Source organism: Trachinotus anak, unplaced genomic scaffold (genome assembly GCF_046630095.1).
Source record: "Trachinotus anak isolate AG129_WGS33_773 ecotype Australia unplaced genomic scaffold, CSIRO_AGI_Tana_v1 ptg000019l, whole genome shotgun sequence".
NCBI lineage: Eukaryota > Metazoa > Chordata > Actinopteri > Carangiformes > Carangidae > Trachinotus > Trachinotus anak.
The window spans coordinates 30,092,903-30,110,181 of NW_027273870.1; the positions used below are offsets into that span (position 1 = coordinate 30,092,903).

Below are 17,279 nucleotides of genomic sequence, written 5' to 3' on the forward strand. Positions count from 1 at the left end.
TATGTATACATATATATATATATATATATATATATATGTATATGTTCATGTATCATGTGTATGATGTACATTTTCAGTTCTATTTTTTTATTGTTTCTAATATGATGAACGTGAAAGAGACAATGAGACGTGAATAACACAAATACATCATCTGCAAACTAAAGCAAACAGCTACACTGTGTGTGTGTGTGTGTGTGTGTGCGCATTAACTGTAACACATTAACACATTGGATTGTCGGCCTCCAAACAGATGTTCACAGATGTTCTGTAGATCACACTGTCGGGTCGATGAAACAAATATAAGTTTTGTTGGTGTCGTATCAAATGTGGGAAAAAAACAGGATTTGGTTTTGTGACATTTTGTTGAATATCAACTTTGGCGTGTTTGGTGAGGTCACTATGACACGTGTTGTGATGCACCAAACACTTTGGGATTATAAAAAATTTCAGGGACATTATAACAAATCGTCATCAGACACGGTTTGGAGAAACAGAGTGACCACAGCAACATATTTGGGGATCTGGAGATTCTGCATCCAATTAGTTTTCAGTGATAAAAACAAAGTGTATTTTACAACAGTATTTTTTATTATTGTATTTTATAAATTTGCAATTTCTGTTGTTACTTTGCACATTTTCATGTTTGGCTTTGTTTTGATCATGACCCTGAGCTCAGACATGAATAAATCAATTCTTTAATAAATGATGAAATAAGAAATTAATCAGTATTTGAAAGTTAGGGTCAAAGAACAACATGAACATCTGATTAATACAGTCACACAATCAAATTAACACTGTCCTCATCAAGGAACACAAACAGCTGACTTTACACTCAAAAAGCATCACAAAGGTTTTTCTCTCTGAGTCTTAGCTCCAGGCCGGGCCCCTGACTGCAGGCCGGGCCGGTGAGGGCCTGGGGGCTCCAGGGCCACTTCACTGTTTGTGCACAGTTTCCTGAGCGTTGGGAACGCCACAAGACACGAACCAGGATGTTACTGAGACAGCTGTGGGGAGGGGCTGCTTCCCACAATGCCTCTGGACAAACAGAAGTCCAGTGTGTGTGTGTGCGCGCTGTAAGTGTAGTGTACAGTAGACTGTGTTAGTTTATGATGAACAACAGCAGGTCCTCACAAAAACATGAAGGTCCTCAAAGATCTGGATTGTAAAGAACAGTCCAGACCAAACCACAAGACTGTTTCCACTGACTGAACTCAAATCATCCTGCAACAAGTCAGAGACCTGGTTCTGTGTGTGTGTGTGTGTGTGTGTGTGGACTCCAGCAGGTCCGGACTCTGGTCTGGACCTGATTTACTGAGGCCCCAGTGAGTCTGCCTGCCTCGCTTTGTTTACTCTGATGAAATCTGAAACAAATGTGACTGTTATAGACCAGCCCCCCCCGAAACACAGCTGTGTGTGTGTTTCCTGTGGCTCTACACTAATAATCTGATGTGTCCTCACTGTTCATCACCACAGCTCCTGGACTGACTGAGATTAAGCTTCAGTTTGTTTTCTCATGTTTACATGTTTATTATAATCTTTGATCAATAATTAATCAATTATCAGATGTGAGAACCTGAAGAGGAGGAGAAAACTTTGAGGATGATGAGACTTCAGATTTTAGCTTTAAAAATAAAACCTGAAAAAGAAACAGGAAACACTTGTACTGAAAGAGACGTGAAGAAAAAAAATCAAACGATCTCCTTCAGTGTTAGTGTTTCCTTTCTTAGTTCAGGTTTTATTCCGGGCTCCACACTCACCGACGATCACTGAGCTAACACTGAAGACGTGGAGGTACAGTGAAGACACCAAGCTGGAGTCACCCTGGTGTTTGAATTTCGTTACCATAGAGACCACAGCAGAGGACAGTGACGTTACACTTCCTCCAGATGTGTTACGTGCTATGATTCATATTCAGTTTCATGTTTTCTTAAAAACTGGTCTGAAGCTCATCTGCTCTGACTTCCTGGTTGAGAAACCTGGATCAGACCTTGGCCCCGCCCACCACCTGCTGGCTCCAGGTGTCCAGGTGAAAGAGCAGAGAGGATGAAGATGTTAGAGGAGGAAACATCAGAGACTCAGTCTCATGTTGGAGCCTCAGTCAGACCCAGACTCAGATGAGGAGTCTGTTGAGACCAGAATCAGAGACTAGCAGACGGATCAGAACCGTTAGCGTAGTTAGCATCTTTTATTTGTTTATGTTGTTTGTTAGCTTGTAACTGGCAGTGGCTGACACAGTGTTAGTGGTTGTGCTAATGCTAACTCTGGCTCTCTGTACTGACAAGGGTTCAGGTGTATTTAGCCCCGCCCCCCGTCCCCACAGGCTGACAGGATTGGTTCCTGAGGTTCTATGACGTATGAATCCCTGACTGTCTGAATCTGTGTTTATGAGACTGTGATTGGTTCAAGGTGGACACACTCAGTCATGGTGTCGACTGATTATTTCACTTGTGTTTTTATTATTAAAACATCATGTGGACGTGAACCAGGTGAAACAGCTGATCTTCATCAGAGGCTCTTTAATGAACAGACGTGACGACAGGTGTATAAATCACTTTGCTTTATTGAAAGCAGCAGCTCTCAGCTCTGCTATAAACAAAATATAGAAAGGAGCAAAAATCACATCCAGCAGAGTAACTGTACTTGGCACCTGACGACCGCGATGTCCAGAGGAAATCATACATTTATGTTTATGTCTCCAACATACACAAGAGAACCTGGAGGGAAACCACGAATACCAGCTTTTACATGGTCCCCATCTCCTCACAGCTGATTCTTATCACTGACATTATGTCACTCACACATCGCCTGGAACCCCCACCCACATCTTCATCCTCATCACCATCATCATACTGAGGTTTATTTCATGTTTGCATCACTAAAACCCTGAACTGATGACGACCTGCCCCTAGCTCCTCGTTCCCGACCAACTCATGATGCAACTTCCTGTTAGATATGTTTCAGTTTTACACCTGATCCAGGATCAGCCAGTTCCCCTGTTCATCATGGTTTAAAACTGTGAACAGTGAACCCAGATCACAGCTGGTTGCCTCGGAAACAATGAGCAGAACCAGAAAAGTCAGAGAAACACGTGAAAAAGAAAAAGATAATCAAGCTTCAGCAGAACTGATCCAGGACCACAACAAATTAAATTCAGGCCTGAGACTAACGATCGTTTCCATTATTAATTAATCTGCCAATAATTTTACAGTTGATCTAAAAATCACTTGTCTGTCAATCAATGTTCTGCCAATCAGCTGATCGATCATCATCCCATCGCTGAAGTTGTGTAAATGTGCACAATGTTTATGAGGCCCGGTGTGTACAGGTGTGTACAGGTGTGTACAGGTGACACGGCTCCTGCTCCACAGCAGGGGGCAGCGTGGAGTGTGACTGATTCACCTCCTGTGTGGCTGCCGGCGGCTCCTTCAACCACAGACTCATCGCAGCTCATGTTCTCCACCTGACAGTCACCTCACCTGGCTTCATACTTGATATTTCTCGGTTACAGACTTTAAGAGTGGCTCAGTGATGTGCAGAGTCCTGGATCAGGACTAAGACCACATCCACACTAACATGTTTTTGCTTTAAACAGCGTCTCTGTAGAGACTGCTGCAAAGACAACAAGGTCAGTAACACTTTCATTCATTCTCCATGTTGTTTCACCACTGGTAGTCCAGGCTGATAAGAGCCAATCAGGAACCACCGTGGGCGTCTAAAGGTCTCTGTTTGTGTCCGTCCAGACTACAACACAACCCTGGAGTTTTAGACTGAAACGGGTCCAGCAGCGTTTCTGAAAGTCTCTGTTTGAGGGGCTGAAGACTCTGGAGGAGAGTGGACGGAGGAGGAAACAGAGGAGAGACAAGTTTTCAAAATAAAACGGAGAAGAAGAGAAGAGTTTAAAACTGAAATCTGTCAATATGGGTGGAGCCTGAAAGAATGAAAACATTCATCATTGAATCCTGTGACGTGCAGGAGTTAATTTGTTGGTCGTAAACTGAAATACATACAGGGCGGGGGGGTGGGGGGGGGGGGGTCTTGATGATCAGTAATGTAAAAAGCACAGTATGTATGATCTGTTTCTTCAGGCATTGTCTTCATCATCATCATCATCATCACCTTGAAAACAGCCAGGAGCTCCAGCTGACCTCAACTGTATTAAAGCACAGGTGATGAGGTCATATTTAAAGGAACAGTTCAACATCCTCTCACATGTGTTTCACTTCCTGTCCAGACCAGGTGAGAAGATGACATCACTCTGTCATGACCGAAGCTGCAGCCAGGCGACTGTTAGCTTAGCACAAAGAGTGGAAGCATCACTGACTAACATGTCGTAACTTCAGGCAGCGGCAGGCTAGCTGTTTCCCCCTGAAGCTCATCTTTATGCTAAGCTAAGCTAACTGGCTGTAGCTTCATACTGAACAGGCACACGTGAGAGAGGTATTGATCTTTTCTTCTAATGAGCAGATTTCCCAGAATACCATGCTGCTGCTGCAGCATGTCTACATCAGGCGTCATTCTCAGTGTTTTTTGCGTCGTGGGTAAATATTCAACAGCTCTGCTGACCCCCGCCCCCTCCATCAGACGTCTTACCCCAGCCTTCACACCCCTCCTTCATCCATCCTTCACTCTTTGCGTTTTAAATGACGGCGTGTGACCGTCCAGGTGAGTGACGTGTGGATCAGCTGAGGGGGATGGGGTTTATCTGACGGTGACTCCCAGCTTCTCCAGCACTCTCGTCCCTTTCTCCTGGTACTCCTCCCTGGTCATCCAGAAGTTGTCCTTATCCTTCATTATGTCAGCCAGCACGGCGCCACCCAGGAACACCATGTGTTTACGCCGAGGGGGGTCCTCTATCCTGATCTTGAATTTCTGTGGAGGAAAGAGGAACAGCGAGTGTTAACAGAGGAAAGGAAGTGACAGTAACGTGTTGAAACGCCCGCCGCCCTGTGAGCTCCCTAAAATAGACTGAAGACGATTGTCTTTTAATTACAGGCTGCAGGATTTCCCCCGCAGAGCGACTTCCCCTGAGGAAGAGACGCACAAACTCTCACATGAAGAAGCAGAATCACCATCTCAAACAAACCTGCAGCGTGCTGAGAGTAACTGTGTACATTTACTCCCATACTTCAGTACAGTTCTGAGTACTGGAGTATTGTGTTTACATGGTCTCATATTGTAATATTTTACTTTTCAAATTAAGATTTTACATATTAAACATATGAAGAGTTTATGAACTTTGATGCTTTGTTATAGATTCAATTACACAACAGTAAATACGAGCAGAACTGAAACCATGAGACCATTAAACAAACAATCAGCTTCTCAAATGTGATGGTTTTAATATTTAAATAACTTAAATTTATAGTTTAAAGCTCCATGTTTTAACTTCTTCTGTGGTTTATCTGAAGTGTTGATCTCCATCAGAAGATATATCTGTGGTTTAAGAACCAAAAACCATCTCAGTGTAGTTTTACATCTCCTCTCTCAGGCTTCTCTCTGGAGCTCTAGTAACAACAGGTCAGTCAGCCAATCAGAAGAGAGGATCTGAGCCTCTTGGTGACTGCTTAGTTGTGACATCACAAAGTTCCAGAAGTCCTGACGGCTGGTTTTAAGGCTCAGTTTCTGAATACAGGCTGTGTGCATTTCTCTGTGGACTGAGGCTTTGATACTTTCACAGTATTAATATAGAACCTAGACCTGCTTTATAATCACAAACACATGGACATCTACCTTTAGACTATAAATAGTACTATGCTAGTATTTTACAGTGTGGTATCCTCCAGCTGATAATACTGACGTGTACACTTCATGAGTTATTTTAATCAATAACACACCACGTCTCAGATTAACAGAGCTCATCACCAGCTTCTCCATCTGATATGATGCATCCAACTCCTTCAGGAGTGATTTGATTGACAGGTGAGAGTCCTAACTTAGCAGCCAGCCACTGATCTATGGAAACAAACCATCCAGGCCTCACGGTTTGGTTTTCTGGGTCTGAGACCCGGGTGCTCACCGACAGCTTGTCCACGTCTCCCTTCAGCACTCGCTCCAGGTAGAGCTGCTTGAGCTCACGCTCCAGGCGGGACGGCAGGCCGGGGTACATGGTGGAGCCTCCGGACAGGACGATGTGCTTATAGAACTCAGCTCTGGACAGAGACACGCGACAGAGTTCAGAGGAAACAGACAAGATGTGTTTTTGATTTCAGAAACAGGTTTGTACAAAGATGATTAAGAGAAAAAGGATTTTTCTACATGTCTCTGTGTCTGATGACGGATTTTTCACTTATATTCAAACTTCACAGTTGGAGAAATGAATTCTACAAATATTCAAAACAAGACCAGGTCTAAACCCGGGACCTTCCTGGACCACGTCCTATCAGCGTTCAGCCTGGTGTCTGCTGGTTTTTGTGTTTGTGTTGACCTGTCCGGGCCACCATACAACGCTGCTTATTTGCACTAAATCATTTTGAAAGAGTGACGACCGATGAGGAAACTCCAACACTCATTAAAAACGGAGGGAGAACGATATGACAGCTGAGTAACAGCTGTTCCTCGTCGCTGCGGCTACACAAGGCGACCTGTCCCTGCTGCTCACCTGGTGTCGATATCTGCAGCCTGGATGGTGTTGAAGAGCAGTTCGGCCACGCCCACCCCCTCCACGTTGATGAGGTGAGGCTGAAACAGAGCCTCGGGGGCTTCGAACCTCTCACCTCCCACCTTGATCACCCTGCCGTCCGGTAGCTGAGGACACACACAGAACTCCTCATCATCCTCCTCATCCTCAGTGAAGGCACAGACACGTCAGAGAGCATCAACACCACCGTGACTGACCGTGTACGACTCCACCAGCACCGTCGTCTCCAGCGCCAGCTTCTGCTCCTGTTCGATGTTGTAGCCGACGTAGCACAGCTTCTCCTTCATCATCCTCACTGTCTCAAAGTCGGCCGAGTGGTTGAAGGCGTAGCCTCGCAGCAGCAGCAGCTGGTGGACAGACACCGACGTTATTATCACCACTGAACACAAACTGTGGATTCATAACAGATAAACACCATTTCTGACCTGATGCTCCGTTTGCTGAAACAAGAAAATGACGAATCTTTTGTTTTTCAGTACAGACAGAAACGAGGCCACTGCTCTGACCTTTAAAGGAATTTATTCAACTCTACCAGAAGAAGAGAAGAAGACGCTGCTGACCACGTGTCAAAGCAGATAACTCACAGTTGCGGGCTCTCAGGTGTTCAACGGCAGTAACAACAGGTACAACGAGGTGAGGATGGATCAATAAAACACGTCTGACTTGAAGGCACAGCTGATCAATTGCTGCAGACCAGAGGTCTCGACTCATATTCTAATGAAATGGCGCCATCTTGTGTGGAGAAGATGTTCCTGCTGAGTTTTCAGAGTTTCAGCTGTTACAGCTGATGAAACAAACCAGCATCAGTTTCAGACTTTTTCAAACCAGAATTTCATTCATTCATTTCATTTACAAACAGTTGTCACTTTTACTGTCAACAGACTGGAAACCACTATATGTCCAAAAGTATGTGGACACCAGGGCATTAAACCCATAAGGGCTTGTTAACATGGGCATGTGAATTAAAATCCCACAATGCAGCAGTGAGTAAAGACGACCTGTCGTTGTGTACCTTGATGAGGTAGCGTGTTATGTCCCTCCCTGCAATGTCGAGGCGTCGGGTCAGGTGGGGCAGAGAGAAGCCCTCGTACACAGGACAGATGTGAGTGACGCCATCGCCGGAGTCGACCACCACTCCGGTCAGAAGTCCTGAAACAAAGACACACAGATGGGACCTTTAACGCTGAGGTGTAGCTGTGATGTCATCACCTACAGCGGTGGACTACAGGTGTGTTAACCGAGAGTGTTCAGCAGCACACAGAGCTGAAAACAGTCCATACTCTGGAGAGGTCAAATGTTCAAAATGTTCTGTTGTACTGTTCAACAGTCTGAAGCTTCAGGCTCCATTTTAACAGAACAAAGGTGGTGCAGGTATTCAGGTCACGTCACGTCACTTATTTAATGGCATAAAAAACAGTCTCTGCTCCAGGAACATGGTTCAAAAGGGTTGAACTAACTCTCTTAATTAATGATAATAATGACCAGTGAGTCACTGCTCTGATCACAGCTCCACACAGACGCAACCAATCACAGCGTCAGACATCTCTGATGTTTATTAAGAGAAATGTGAATAAAGTTTTGGTTCATTGTGAAACTGTAGACAAATATATTCTTGGTGATGATGGGAAACCCTGTGACTCCCCGGTGCGTTGTTAACCCGCCTGTGTAGAGCACATCACTCTCCTCATGGTATGTCATTGAACAGTGAACAGTGAAATACTGTAACACTGACCTCAGACCAGGTTTTCTTTGGTCAATCACTGTCTCCAACAACACACCTGACCACACCTCATTTTAAGACCAACACACCTGTGGGTGCTCAGATGGGCACAAGTGTATTTGATATTTAAACACTGAGGGCGTGGAGCAGTGATCACAAACGTACCCTGAGCGTAGAGGGTGAGGACGGCCTGGATGGCGATGTAAACTCCTGTGAACTGATATGTTTCAAACATCACCTGCAAACAGAGAAAAACACAACGTTCAGAGTTTCTGCTGTGATCAGAAAATCAAGTTTTTGATCATGTGAACAAATCTTCTTAGTTACTGTAGCTGTAGTGAGAGTGTTTGAAAAGAAGAACTGAATAACATCCATCATGAAAGGTCAGGAGTCGGGAGACATGACACACCTGGAGCAGAGCGCACCTGGTGGGTGTGAGAGAGAAAGTCTTAACTCTTGTGTCCGTCTGAGCTGCGATCAGCTTTGTGATCCGAGCTCACACTGAGTGCACCAAACCTGACTGACCACAGTCGTAGCTGTGTCTGGTCTTATGATGCTCATTCACGTGACTACACGCAAAGTGGTGATTGTTGCTAAGCAACGTACATCCCTCTAACTTCTGCCTTCAAACAAGCTGGAAGTCTAAGGACAATCAGCACCTGCAGGGTTTCTGTCAGCAGCTGCCTCTCTATCAGCTGACTGTCCAATCACATGTCGCCCTTCCTTTTTTATTCTGTAAACATGACACGTGCCATTCCTGTTTTTCCTCCTGGTTATGTGATCAATATTTTTCCTGTTATTGTTACCATGGAGACCAGTCTGACTTTCCAACTTACACCTGCTCCGTAGACGTAAAAGTTACACCCAAACACAGCGCACACAGGGCTGAAGTCTAAGTGGTGCACTAGTCATAACGTTAAGCTGGTGGTAACTTTCAGTTCCAAGTCGGGCGTTAGCCCGCTGGTGCCCTCTGCTCCAGGGCTGTATCCTCAGACACAGCTGGGTCAGGTTCCTGTGTTCCTGCATAGTTTTAGAATCAAGCAGGATCAGTGCACTTACAGTTAGAGACAGGTTACACTGCCCAAAATAAAAACGTCTGGATTGCCACATGTGGTTCCTAAACACCGACCTCGATGATCTTCTCTCTGTTCTTGGTCGGGTTCATGGGCGGCTCCGTCAGCAGGATCTTGCAGTTGCGTGCGTCGATGTTGAGTTTCTCCGGGCCGAAGGTGTAGTCCCACAGATGCTTCATGTCGTCCCAGTTCCTGACGATACCATTCTCCATGGGGTAGTTCACCTCCAGCATGGAGCGCAGCTCGCTGGCCTCGTCCCCCACCATCAGGTCCTGTGAGAGGTCAAAGGTGGTCAAAAGTTCAGCAGGCTGGAAGAGACACTCTGGTTCTGGACTTCTGCCTGGTGTTTCTATGTTTTTCAGCTCAGCAGCTGGTTTATTCAATTATTTCCCTCTGGTCTGACTACAGAGAAGTAAACCACTGAAATCAGCTGCAGACTTTGTTTCAGATCTAAAGGTGTGGATTTGCAGAAGAGTCACCGCCCTGTCGTACATGATGACTTTCATGTTGTCATCTATGACCTGATCTGACCTCTTCCACTTCCTGCCATCCGTCTCCACACATCCAAAGAAGTAACTCTGGTATTAAGGTGTAGCAGCACGTTGAAAAATCACCATGAATGAAAACAGCTTCAGGCAGGTAGATTACCTTGATCTCAATGTTGCCAACTTTAGCTGTGGAGCGGATGATTGGGCGGCCGACCAGCGCCGGGAAAATGTGCTCGGGGAAGTTGGAGCCTGCGTAGCCACATTTGACAAACTAGGATGATATTGAAGGAATAAAGAAAAAATGTGTTAGAATATTAAAATATCACAGTGAAACAGTGCGTTCAGACAGTAAAAATGTTTGGTTTACAGACACATGTAAGATCTGACACTGAGTCAGTCGTGGTCACTGTGAACATCAGTGTCCACAGGTAAAAACTGGAAACACAGAGTCTGAGGATCAACAGTAAAGGTTCAACTGGTAAAACTTCAAGATTTTGTAAAAAAAAAAAAAAAGTCCACACATTTATTTACACACTTCTGGTTAAACCCAGTGTTTCCTCTGAGGCCAGCAGACTGTGATGATTTATTAAAGTCACACCTGAATGTAACTCATAAATCATAAAAGTTTCCTAATATGGAAAAACTGCCTCAACTTCCGCAACCAGAGTCTCACGGCTGCGCACTGCCCCGGAGGTCCGCGGGTCGGCGTGTGGCCGGACACCGGGGCTCCGGTTTAAAGAGGGCGGGGCCGGCGGAGCTCACACAGGTAACCGAGCCGTGGATTCATCACTTCCACCTGTCCTTCAGCTCGACTCTGCTGGCTTCGCCTCAAACTTTGAATATTTAATAAAGTACTGATTAAAAGGCTGAGGACACGAAGCTAGCCGCCCGGGCTAACGTTACCGGACAGTGTCACGCTGGCCCCGCTACCACGGGTTCTCCCGGTTTAGACCGATGGAAACTTCCGGGACCCAGATGTGGCGGCGGCTCGCTGCCGTGTTTCCCGGGCTGTGGGCGATGGTGTCGCGGCGCAGCGGCTAACTGACCGTTACAGACCGTTTCGCTAGCTGAGTCGGGCGCTAGCGGTTAGCTGCCGGTTCACCAACACTGCCTGGACGACAGCGTGGTAAACGTACACTACAGGTGTGTGATGGCTCAGGTGAACCCAGCTGACAGACGCATTCCACTCACAACCCACCGAGACAAGCTAACGCGTTAGCCTGTTAGCTTTCTGCCACTTCCTGTTCCTACTTCTCTCCGTTTTCTTCTCAAACCCGCTGCCCTCACACTCACCCCGGTTCCGTTGTCACAAACCACGACCTTTCTCCCGTGACCGTCCATGTTGTTGTTTATTTGAATCCAGCGGATCCAGCGGATCCTAACCCTCCTGCTGCACACACCGTCAAGCTAACCGACACCGGAACACGCCCACCGATTAAGGTGTGTTCTCTTCAGAATAAAAGCACCATTTCCACAACTTGGAAATATGCGCCTCTTCATCTGAGAAATACATGTGATGAATAAAAACAGCTCTATATCAGTTTTTTTTTTTTTTGTTAAATCTCAGAGATACAGAGAATAAAATGATATTTAAATCGATGAAATAGAATAGGCTACACACCATGTCTTTGGTACACTAAACCTGCAAACACAGGTGCAACACAACACTGACGAATCACTATCACCTAATGAGGTCGTTCAGGTGAATGTGTCAGAAAACAGGTTCCCCTGCCATCTGCTAAATGTCTCTGACTGTCGTTTGGTCCTTCTTTATTACAACACAAGTTATCACTAAATACAAAATATTAAAAACTTACAACCATTTCTATGTTTTGTTTTTGTCACAGTTAATAGTAAAAGCAAAAATTCTGCAATTACAATTTTGTTTTTCTCATTTTCAATTTTATTCTCAGTGTGTAGACATGTCTGCTGCCAACAACCTGAGATCAGAAGATCAGTTTCTGTGCTCCATCTGTCTGGAGGTGTTCACTGATCCAGTCTCCACACCATGTGGACTTGTGCAAGAACTGCATCAATCAACACTGGAACATTAATGTCCCTCAGTGTCCCATGTGCAAAGAGGTTTTTACCATAAGACCTGATCTGCGAGTCAACACCTTCATCTCTGAGGTGGTTGCTCAGTTCAGACATGAAGCTCAACAGAAAACCAGCAGCAGCAGCTCAGAGCAACAAGTTTCCAAACCAGGAGAAGTTCCCTGTGACGTCTGCACTGGAACCAAACTGAAGGCCCTGAAGTCCTGCCTGGTGTGTCTGACCTCCTACTGTCAGACTCACCTGGAGCCTCATCTGACAAAACCTCATATGAGGGGACTGTGGTGAGAGCTGGTCTCCTTTTATGATGTAGGTGCTGCAGCTCTCATCTACTCCTTTACTGGCTGCTCCTTCACTGAAAAACTCCACCCATACTTTAATCCTGCTCTGTATGATGATGGTGAAATCTTCCTTCCTCTAATTATCTCTTGTGTCAGTCACACTAAGTAAACTAATCGTTTTATTCTATACGAAAAAGGTTCAGTATTTTACAAGATTACAAAGAGAGGTGTGGACTATTGTCACATGATTTAGACTCAGGGTCAAGTCATCAATATGATGACATCAGATTCTTCTTGAGAAAATCCCTCAACTTTGTCTTTAGCACAAATGTGTTGTGATGTTACTTTTTAAATGAGCCTGTGCTGATGTCCCCTTCACAAGCAAAAAGAGGATGATTCTTAACCAGACCAAAAACCCAAGAGACAAAAAAGACATTTAGGCCATTTTTGAAACTGTTGGCCAAATCTATATCTGGTGCAGGAATGGCAACTTTATGGCATGACTTACTATTAACAAGTGTAAGTTACACCTGTCAAAATCCAAACTGCCCATAACAAGAAACATCTATTACATTTAAATGTGGTTATTAATGAAGGCACAGTTAAATACAGCAGGATAATACTGACTAAGGAGGGTGTACCCTGCCACCGTCAACAAGTCCTCCTCTATTTCCTCATATTTTCTCTTACCTGTGTGTCAGGACACACCTAACCCTGAATGGAAGGTAGGTTCACCTTGAAATGTTACATACCTCTAAAAGAAATTGAAAGTTTGAGAGTGACAACAGAGCTGCAGTCGACATAACTGAGTTCATCAGTTGTTTTTAGACAACACAACAAAGACTCTCCGAAACAGTGGTGAGTATGGCAGATAATACATTATTTACTCTATCAACAGTCAATCAACATGAAGCATAAATCTTCAGCTGTACTCAGAAACACTGTTGGTCTCTTTTCATACTGATACTTGTCAATGGACATTCCAGTAATGTTTACTCAATTAGAAATTATGTTTTTTTTTTTTACTTACACACTGTTCAAATAATATAATCAATTAATTGTTTTTTGTCAACACCTTCACTTTTCACTCTCAGTGTGTAGACATGTCTGCTGCCACCAACCTGAGATCAGAAGATCAGTTTCTGTGCTCCATCTGTCTGGAGGTGTTCACTGATCCAGTCTCCACACCATGTGGACACAACTTCTGTAAAAACTGCATCAATCAAAACTGGAACGTTAATGTTCCGTACAGGTGTCCCATGTGCAAAGAGGTTTTTACCACAAGACCTGATCTGCGAGTCAACACCTTCATCTCTGAGGTGGTTGCTCAGTTCAGACATGAAGCTCAACAGAAAACCAGCAGCAGCAGCTCAGAGCAACAAGTTTCCAAACCAGGAGAAGTTCCCTGTGACGTCTGCACTGGAACCAAACTGAAGGCCCTGAAGTCCTGCCTGGTGTGTCTGACCTCCTACTGTCAGACTCACCTGGAGCCTCATCTGACAAAACCGGGTCTGAAAAGACATCAGCTGATCCACCCTGTGGAGAACCTGGAAGACAGGATGTGTCGGGACCACGATAAACCTCTGGAGCTGTTCTGTAAGACCGACCAGACATTTGTCTGTATGATCTGCTCTGTTTTAGACCACAAGACACATGAGTTTGTTCCTCTGAAAGAAGAATATGAAGGAAAGAAGGCAGAGCTGGAGAAGACAGAGGCTGAAATTCAGCAAATGATCCAGAAGAGACGACTGAAGATTCAGGAGATCAGAGACTCAGTCAAGATCAATAAAGATGATGCAGACAGAGAGAAAGCAGAAGGTGTTCAGGTCTTCACTGCTCTGAAGGAGTCTGTTGACAGAGGCCTGGAGCAGCTCATAAAGGAGATCGAAGAGAAACAGAAAACCACAGAGAAACAGGCTGAACACTTCATCACGGAGCTGGAACAGGAAATCTCTGAGCTGATGAAGAGAAGCACTGAGGTGGAGCAGCTCTCACTCTCTGAAGACCACCTCCACCTCCTCCAAAGCTTCCCATCCCTGAAAGCTGCTCCACCCACCAAGGACTGGACACAGGTCAGAGTCCGTCCATCCTATGAGGGGACTGTGGTGAGAGCTGTGGCTCAGCTGGAGGAGACGCTCAGTAAAGAGATGAAGAAGCTGATTGAGGCTGAGCTGAAGAGGGTCCAGCAGTATGCAGTGGATGTGACTCTTGATCCTGATACAGCACATCCTAAACTCATCCTGTCTGATGATGGAAAACAAGTTCACTGTGGTGATGTGAAGAAGAATCTTCCAGACAACCCAGAGAGATTTTCTCTCAATCCCTGTGTTTTAGGAAAGCAGAGTTTCTCTTCAGGCAGATTTTACTTTGAGGTTCAGATTAAAGGAAAGACTGAGTGGGATGTAGGAGTGGCCAGAGAGTCGATCAACAGGAAGGAAGACATTCCACTGAGCCCTGAGGATGGTTATTGGACGATATGGTTGAGGAGAAGAATGAAATACAAAGCTCTTAATGACCCTCCAGTCCGTCTCTCTCTGAAGTCTGGTCCTGAGAAGGTGGGGGTGTTTGTGGATTATGAGGAGGGTCTGGTCTCCTTTTATGACGTAGGTGCTGCAGCTCTCATCTACTCCTTTACTGGCTGCTCCTTCACTGACAAACTCCACCCATACTTTAATCCTGGTCTGAATGTTGGGGGAAAAAACTCCACCCCTCTGGTCCTCTCTCCTGTCAATCACACTGAGTAGATGGATCATTTAAGTTTTTATGTTCAAGACTCAGAAGTCTCTTCAGACTAAATTCAACAAAAAAAGGAAAAAAACATTGGAAAAGAAAGTCTGGCTCTTACAATAGTTACTGAAGACTTCACTTTAACATGAAAACTTGACAATGACTTTAATGGTCCACCCAGGAGGAATTTTCAAAATGAGTTTTTATTTAGTGCCACCATCTGGTGAGAATTTCCACAACAATTTGATTCAAAACAAGATAAATCTAAAGACTTCATTATGCTTCAGAGTGGATGTCAAATCCTCAAACACTGTCTAAAACCCCATTAGGACAAGGTGAATGAGAAAAGTCCCGAGGTGGGGCAGCTCTCATGTCCTGAAGGCTACTGCCACCTTCTCCATAATATTGTGAAACACGTCTCCACCTACCAATGACCAGACAACTACATGTCAAAAAATGGAGGTTTGATATGTAAGGTTTTGTTACATATTTGTACAAACTGTAGTTACTGTAAAAAAAAAAACAAAACATAAACATCACAAACGCCTGTATTCAGAAGCTGAGCTTTAAAACGAGCCATGGGGACTTCTGGAACTGATGGCATTTAAAACTTGTGTAAGACATATCGATGTGCTGCTTTATTGGTCGAACAGAGTCCTGATACTGTGAAAACATACAGAGTGTCTAGCAGTGGAGAACAGTGGGGATTTCTTTTTGGTCATAGTTAACATTTTTTTAATTTCATGGTTGCCTCTTTTGCTTGTTTTGGTCTGATTTTTGATTTTGTAAAATGTACAGGTCGTCTCCTCTGGTAATGAACATATAAAACAAAGATACTGAGCTCAGTTTGTTTGACTTGTAATTGTTTTTATCGATAATAAAATAAAGAAAAGGTGAAATTCAGTGTCCAGGACTTTGAGCTGTGCTCTGTCACATCAGTATGTACAGTAATACACAGGTGATCGGATTCAACGTGCTGCCTACTGTCTGTGTGATTCTACAAAAGCCAAGACACATTATTTCATCCTCTGCCTTTAACTCAGACATGAGTCATGTTTCAAAGACACAGCTTCTCTGCTGAATTCAGGTCATAACATCCTGCTTTAATTTGACCGTCTGCGATTACTGACCAGATATAATCTATAGGCCTACACAATAATAGACAGGGTATTATTAACTGACAAATGAGCACTAAGATAAAAGAGCTATTTTAGCATTTAGCATTCAACCTGATTTGTTCTGTAATTATTGAGCTGTCAACAAAATAATTCACCTCAGCTACGCCACACAGGTTTTTTCTGTTATACCCGCGATCCTGATGGAAAACAAGTACATCATGGTGATGTGAGGAAGAATCTTCCAGACAACCCAGAGAGATTTTCGAAATGTGTTAGTGTTTTAGGAAAGCAGAGTTTCCCTTCAGGCAGATTTTACTTTGAGGTTCAGGTCAAAGGGAAGACTGGCTGGACTTTAGGAGTGGCCAGAGAGTCGATCAACAGGAAGCAAAACATCCCTCTCACGCCTGCAGACGGATACTGGACGATATGTTTGAGAAATGAAAATCAGTACAAAGCTTTTGCAGACCCTGATGTTTATCTCCGTCTGAAATGGAGGCCTCAAAGGGTGGGGGTGTTTGTGGATTATAAGCAGGGTCTGGTCTCCTTTTATGACGTAGTTTATGGTTCTCTCATGTACTCCTTTACTGACAGCTCCTTCACTGAGAAACTCTACCTGTACTTTAGCCCTTGTCCTAATAGTGGTGGTAAAAACTCTGCCCCTCTGATTATCACACCAATCAATCGGACTTAATAGACCAGTAATTAACTGTGCATGTGTGTGCAGTGTTAAGAACATATTGATTGGTAAATCTATGTGTATTTTGTCTTTATTTTTCTTTTAAATTCTGATTGATTGAATTGTTTTTTGTTATTATACCATGTTTATCTTTATCCCACTGTTAACATGTGTCTTCCTGTTGATTGTTTAACCTCTAAAACCCTGTGGAAGTGAGTTACAACATGTGAAATGACAAACATTTTGAAAACCTCTGTTGCAGACAAGGTGTAGATCGTGAAATGATGGGGTTCTAGGTTCTCACACAAACAGGAATCCATTAAAGTAGTGATGTCATGTCCGATGTCTAAGCTTCTAGGTGTGTGTCCAGTCTATCTCAGCTTTTCTGGTGAAGTGCGTATCGCTGCGTGTATCATTTCAGAAGTAAGACTGATGACACGTGAAGCTTTGCTTGTTGTCCCACGTGACTGATTTTGGTGTCATTTTGAATTATGGAGCGACCACAAC

General features: G+C 44.3%; 2 protein-coding genes across 6 annotated transcripts; one reads left to right on the forward strand and one right to left on the reverse strand.

Moving 5' to 3' along the window:
* Window positions 1-2,542: 2,542 nt before the first annotated feature.
* Window positions 2,543-11,351, reverse strand: actr2a (actin related protein 2a). Of its 2 annotated transcripts, none has more exons than XM_071505568.1 (9): window positions 11,212-11,351; window positions 10,079-10,189; window positions 9,487-9,702; window positions 8,523-8,595; window positions 7,650-7,786; window positions 6,835-6,984; window positions 6,599-6,744; window positions 6,017-6,149; window positions 2,543-4,869 (listed from the first exon to the last, which is right to left on the reverse strand). In XM_071505568.1, the coding sequence occupies exons 1-9, from the start codon at window positions 11,257-11,259 to the stop codon at window positions 4,699-4,701; spliced, it is 1,185 nt and encodes a 394-aa protein (XP_071361669.1). In that variant the 5' UTR covers window positions 11,260-11,351; the 3' UTR covers window positions 2,543-4,698. The 2 variants fall into 2 exon arrangements, with proteins under 2 accessions (XP_071361669.1, XP_071361670.1); XM_071505569.1 differs by lacking the exon at window positions 11,212-11,351 and adding an exon at window positions 10,822-10,963.
* LOC139637061 (E3 ubiquitin-protein ligase TRIM21-like) lies at window positions 10,921-15,881 on the forward strand. 4 transcript variants are annotated; one of them, XM_071505558.1, is made up of 3 exons: window positions 10,921-11,061; window positions 11,832-13,109; window positions 13,346-15,881. In XM_071505558.1, the coding sequence occupies exon 3, from the start codon at window positions 13,355-13,357 to the stop codon at window positions 14,993-14,995; it is 1,641 nt and encodes a 546-aa protein (XP_071361659.1). In that variant the 5' UTR covers window positions 10,921-11,061; window positions 11,832-13,109; window positions 13,346-13,354; the 3' UTR covers window positions 14,996-15,881. The 4 variants fall into 4 exon arrangements, with proteins under 4 accessions (XP_071361659.1, XP_071361662.1, XP_071361661.1 ...); XM_071505561.1 differs by having other exon boundaries at window positions 11,832-12,254; XM_071505559.1 differs by lacking the exon at window positions 10,921-11,061 and adding an exon at window positions 11,221-11,358.
* Window positions 15,882-17,279: the final 1,398 nt, after the last annotated feature.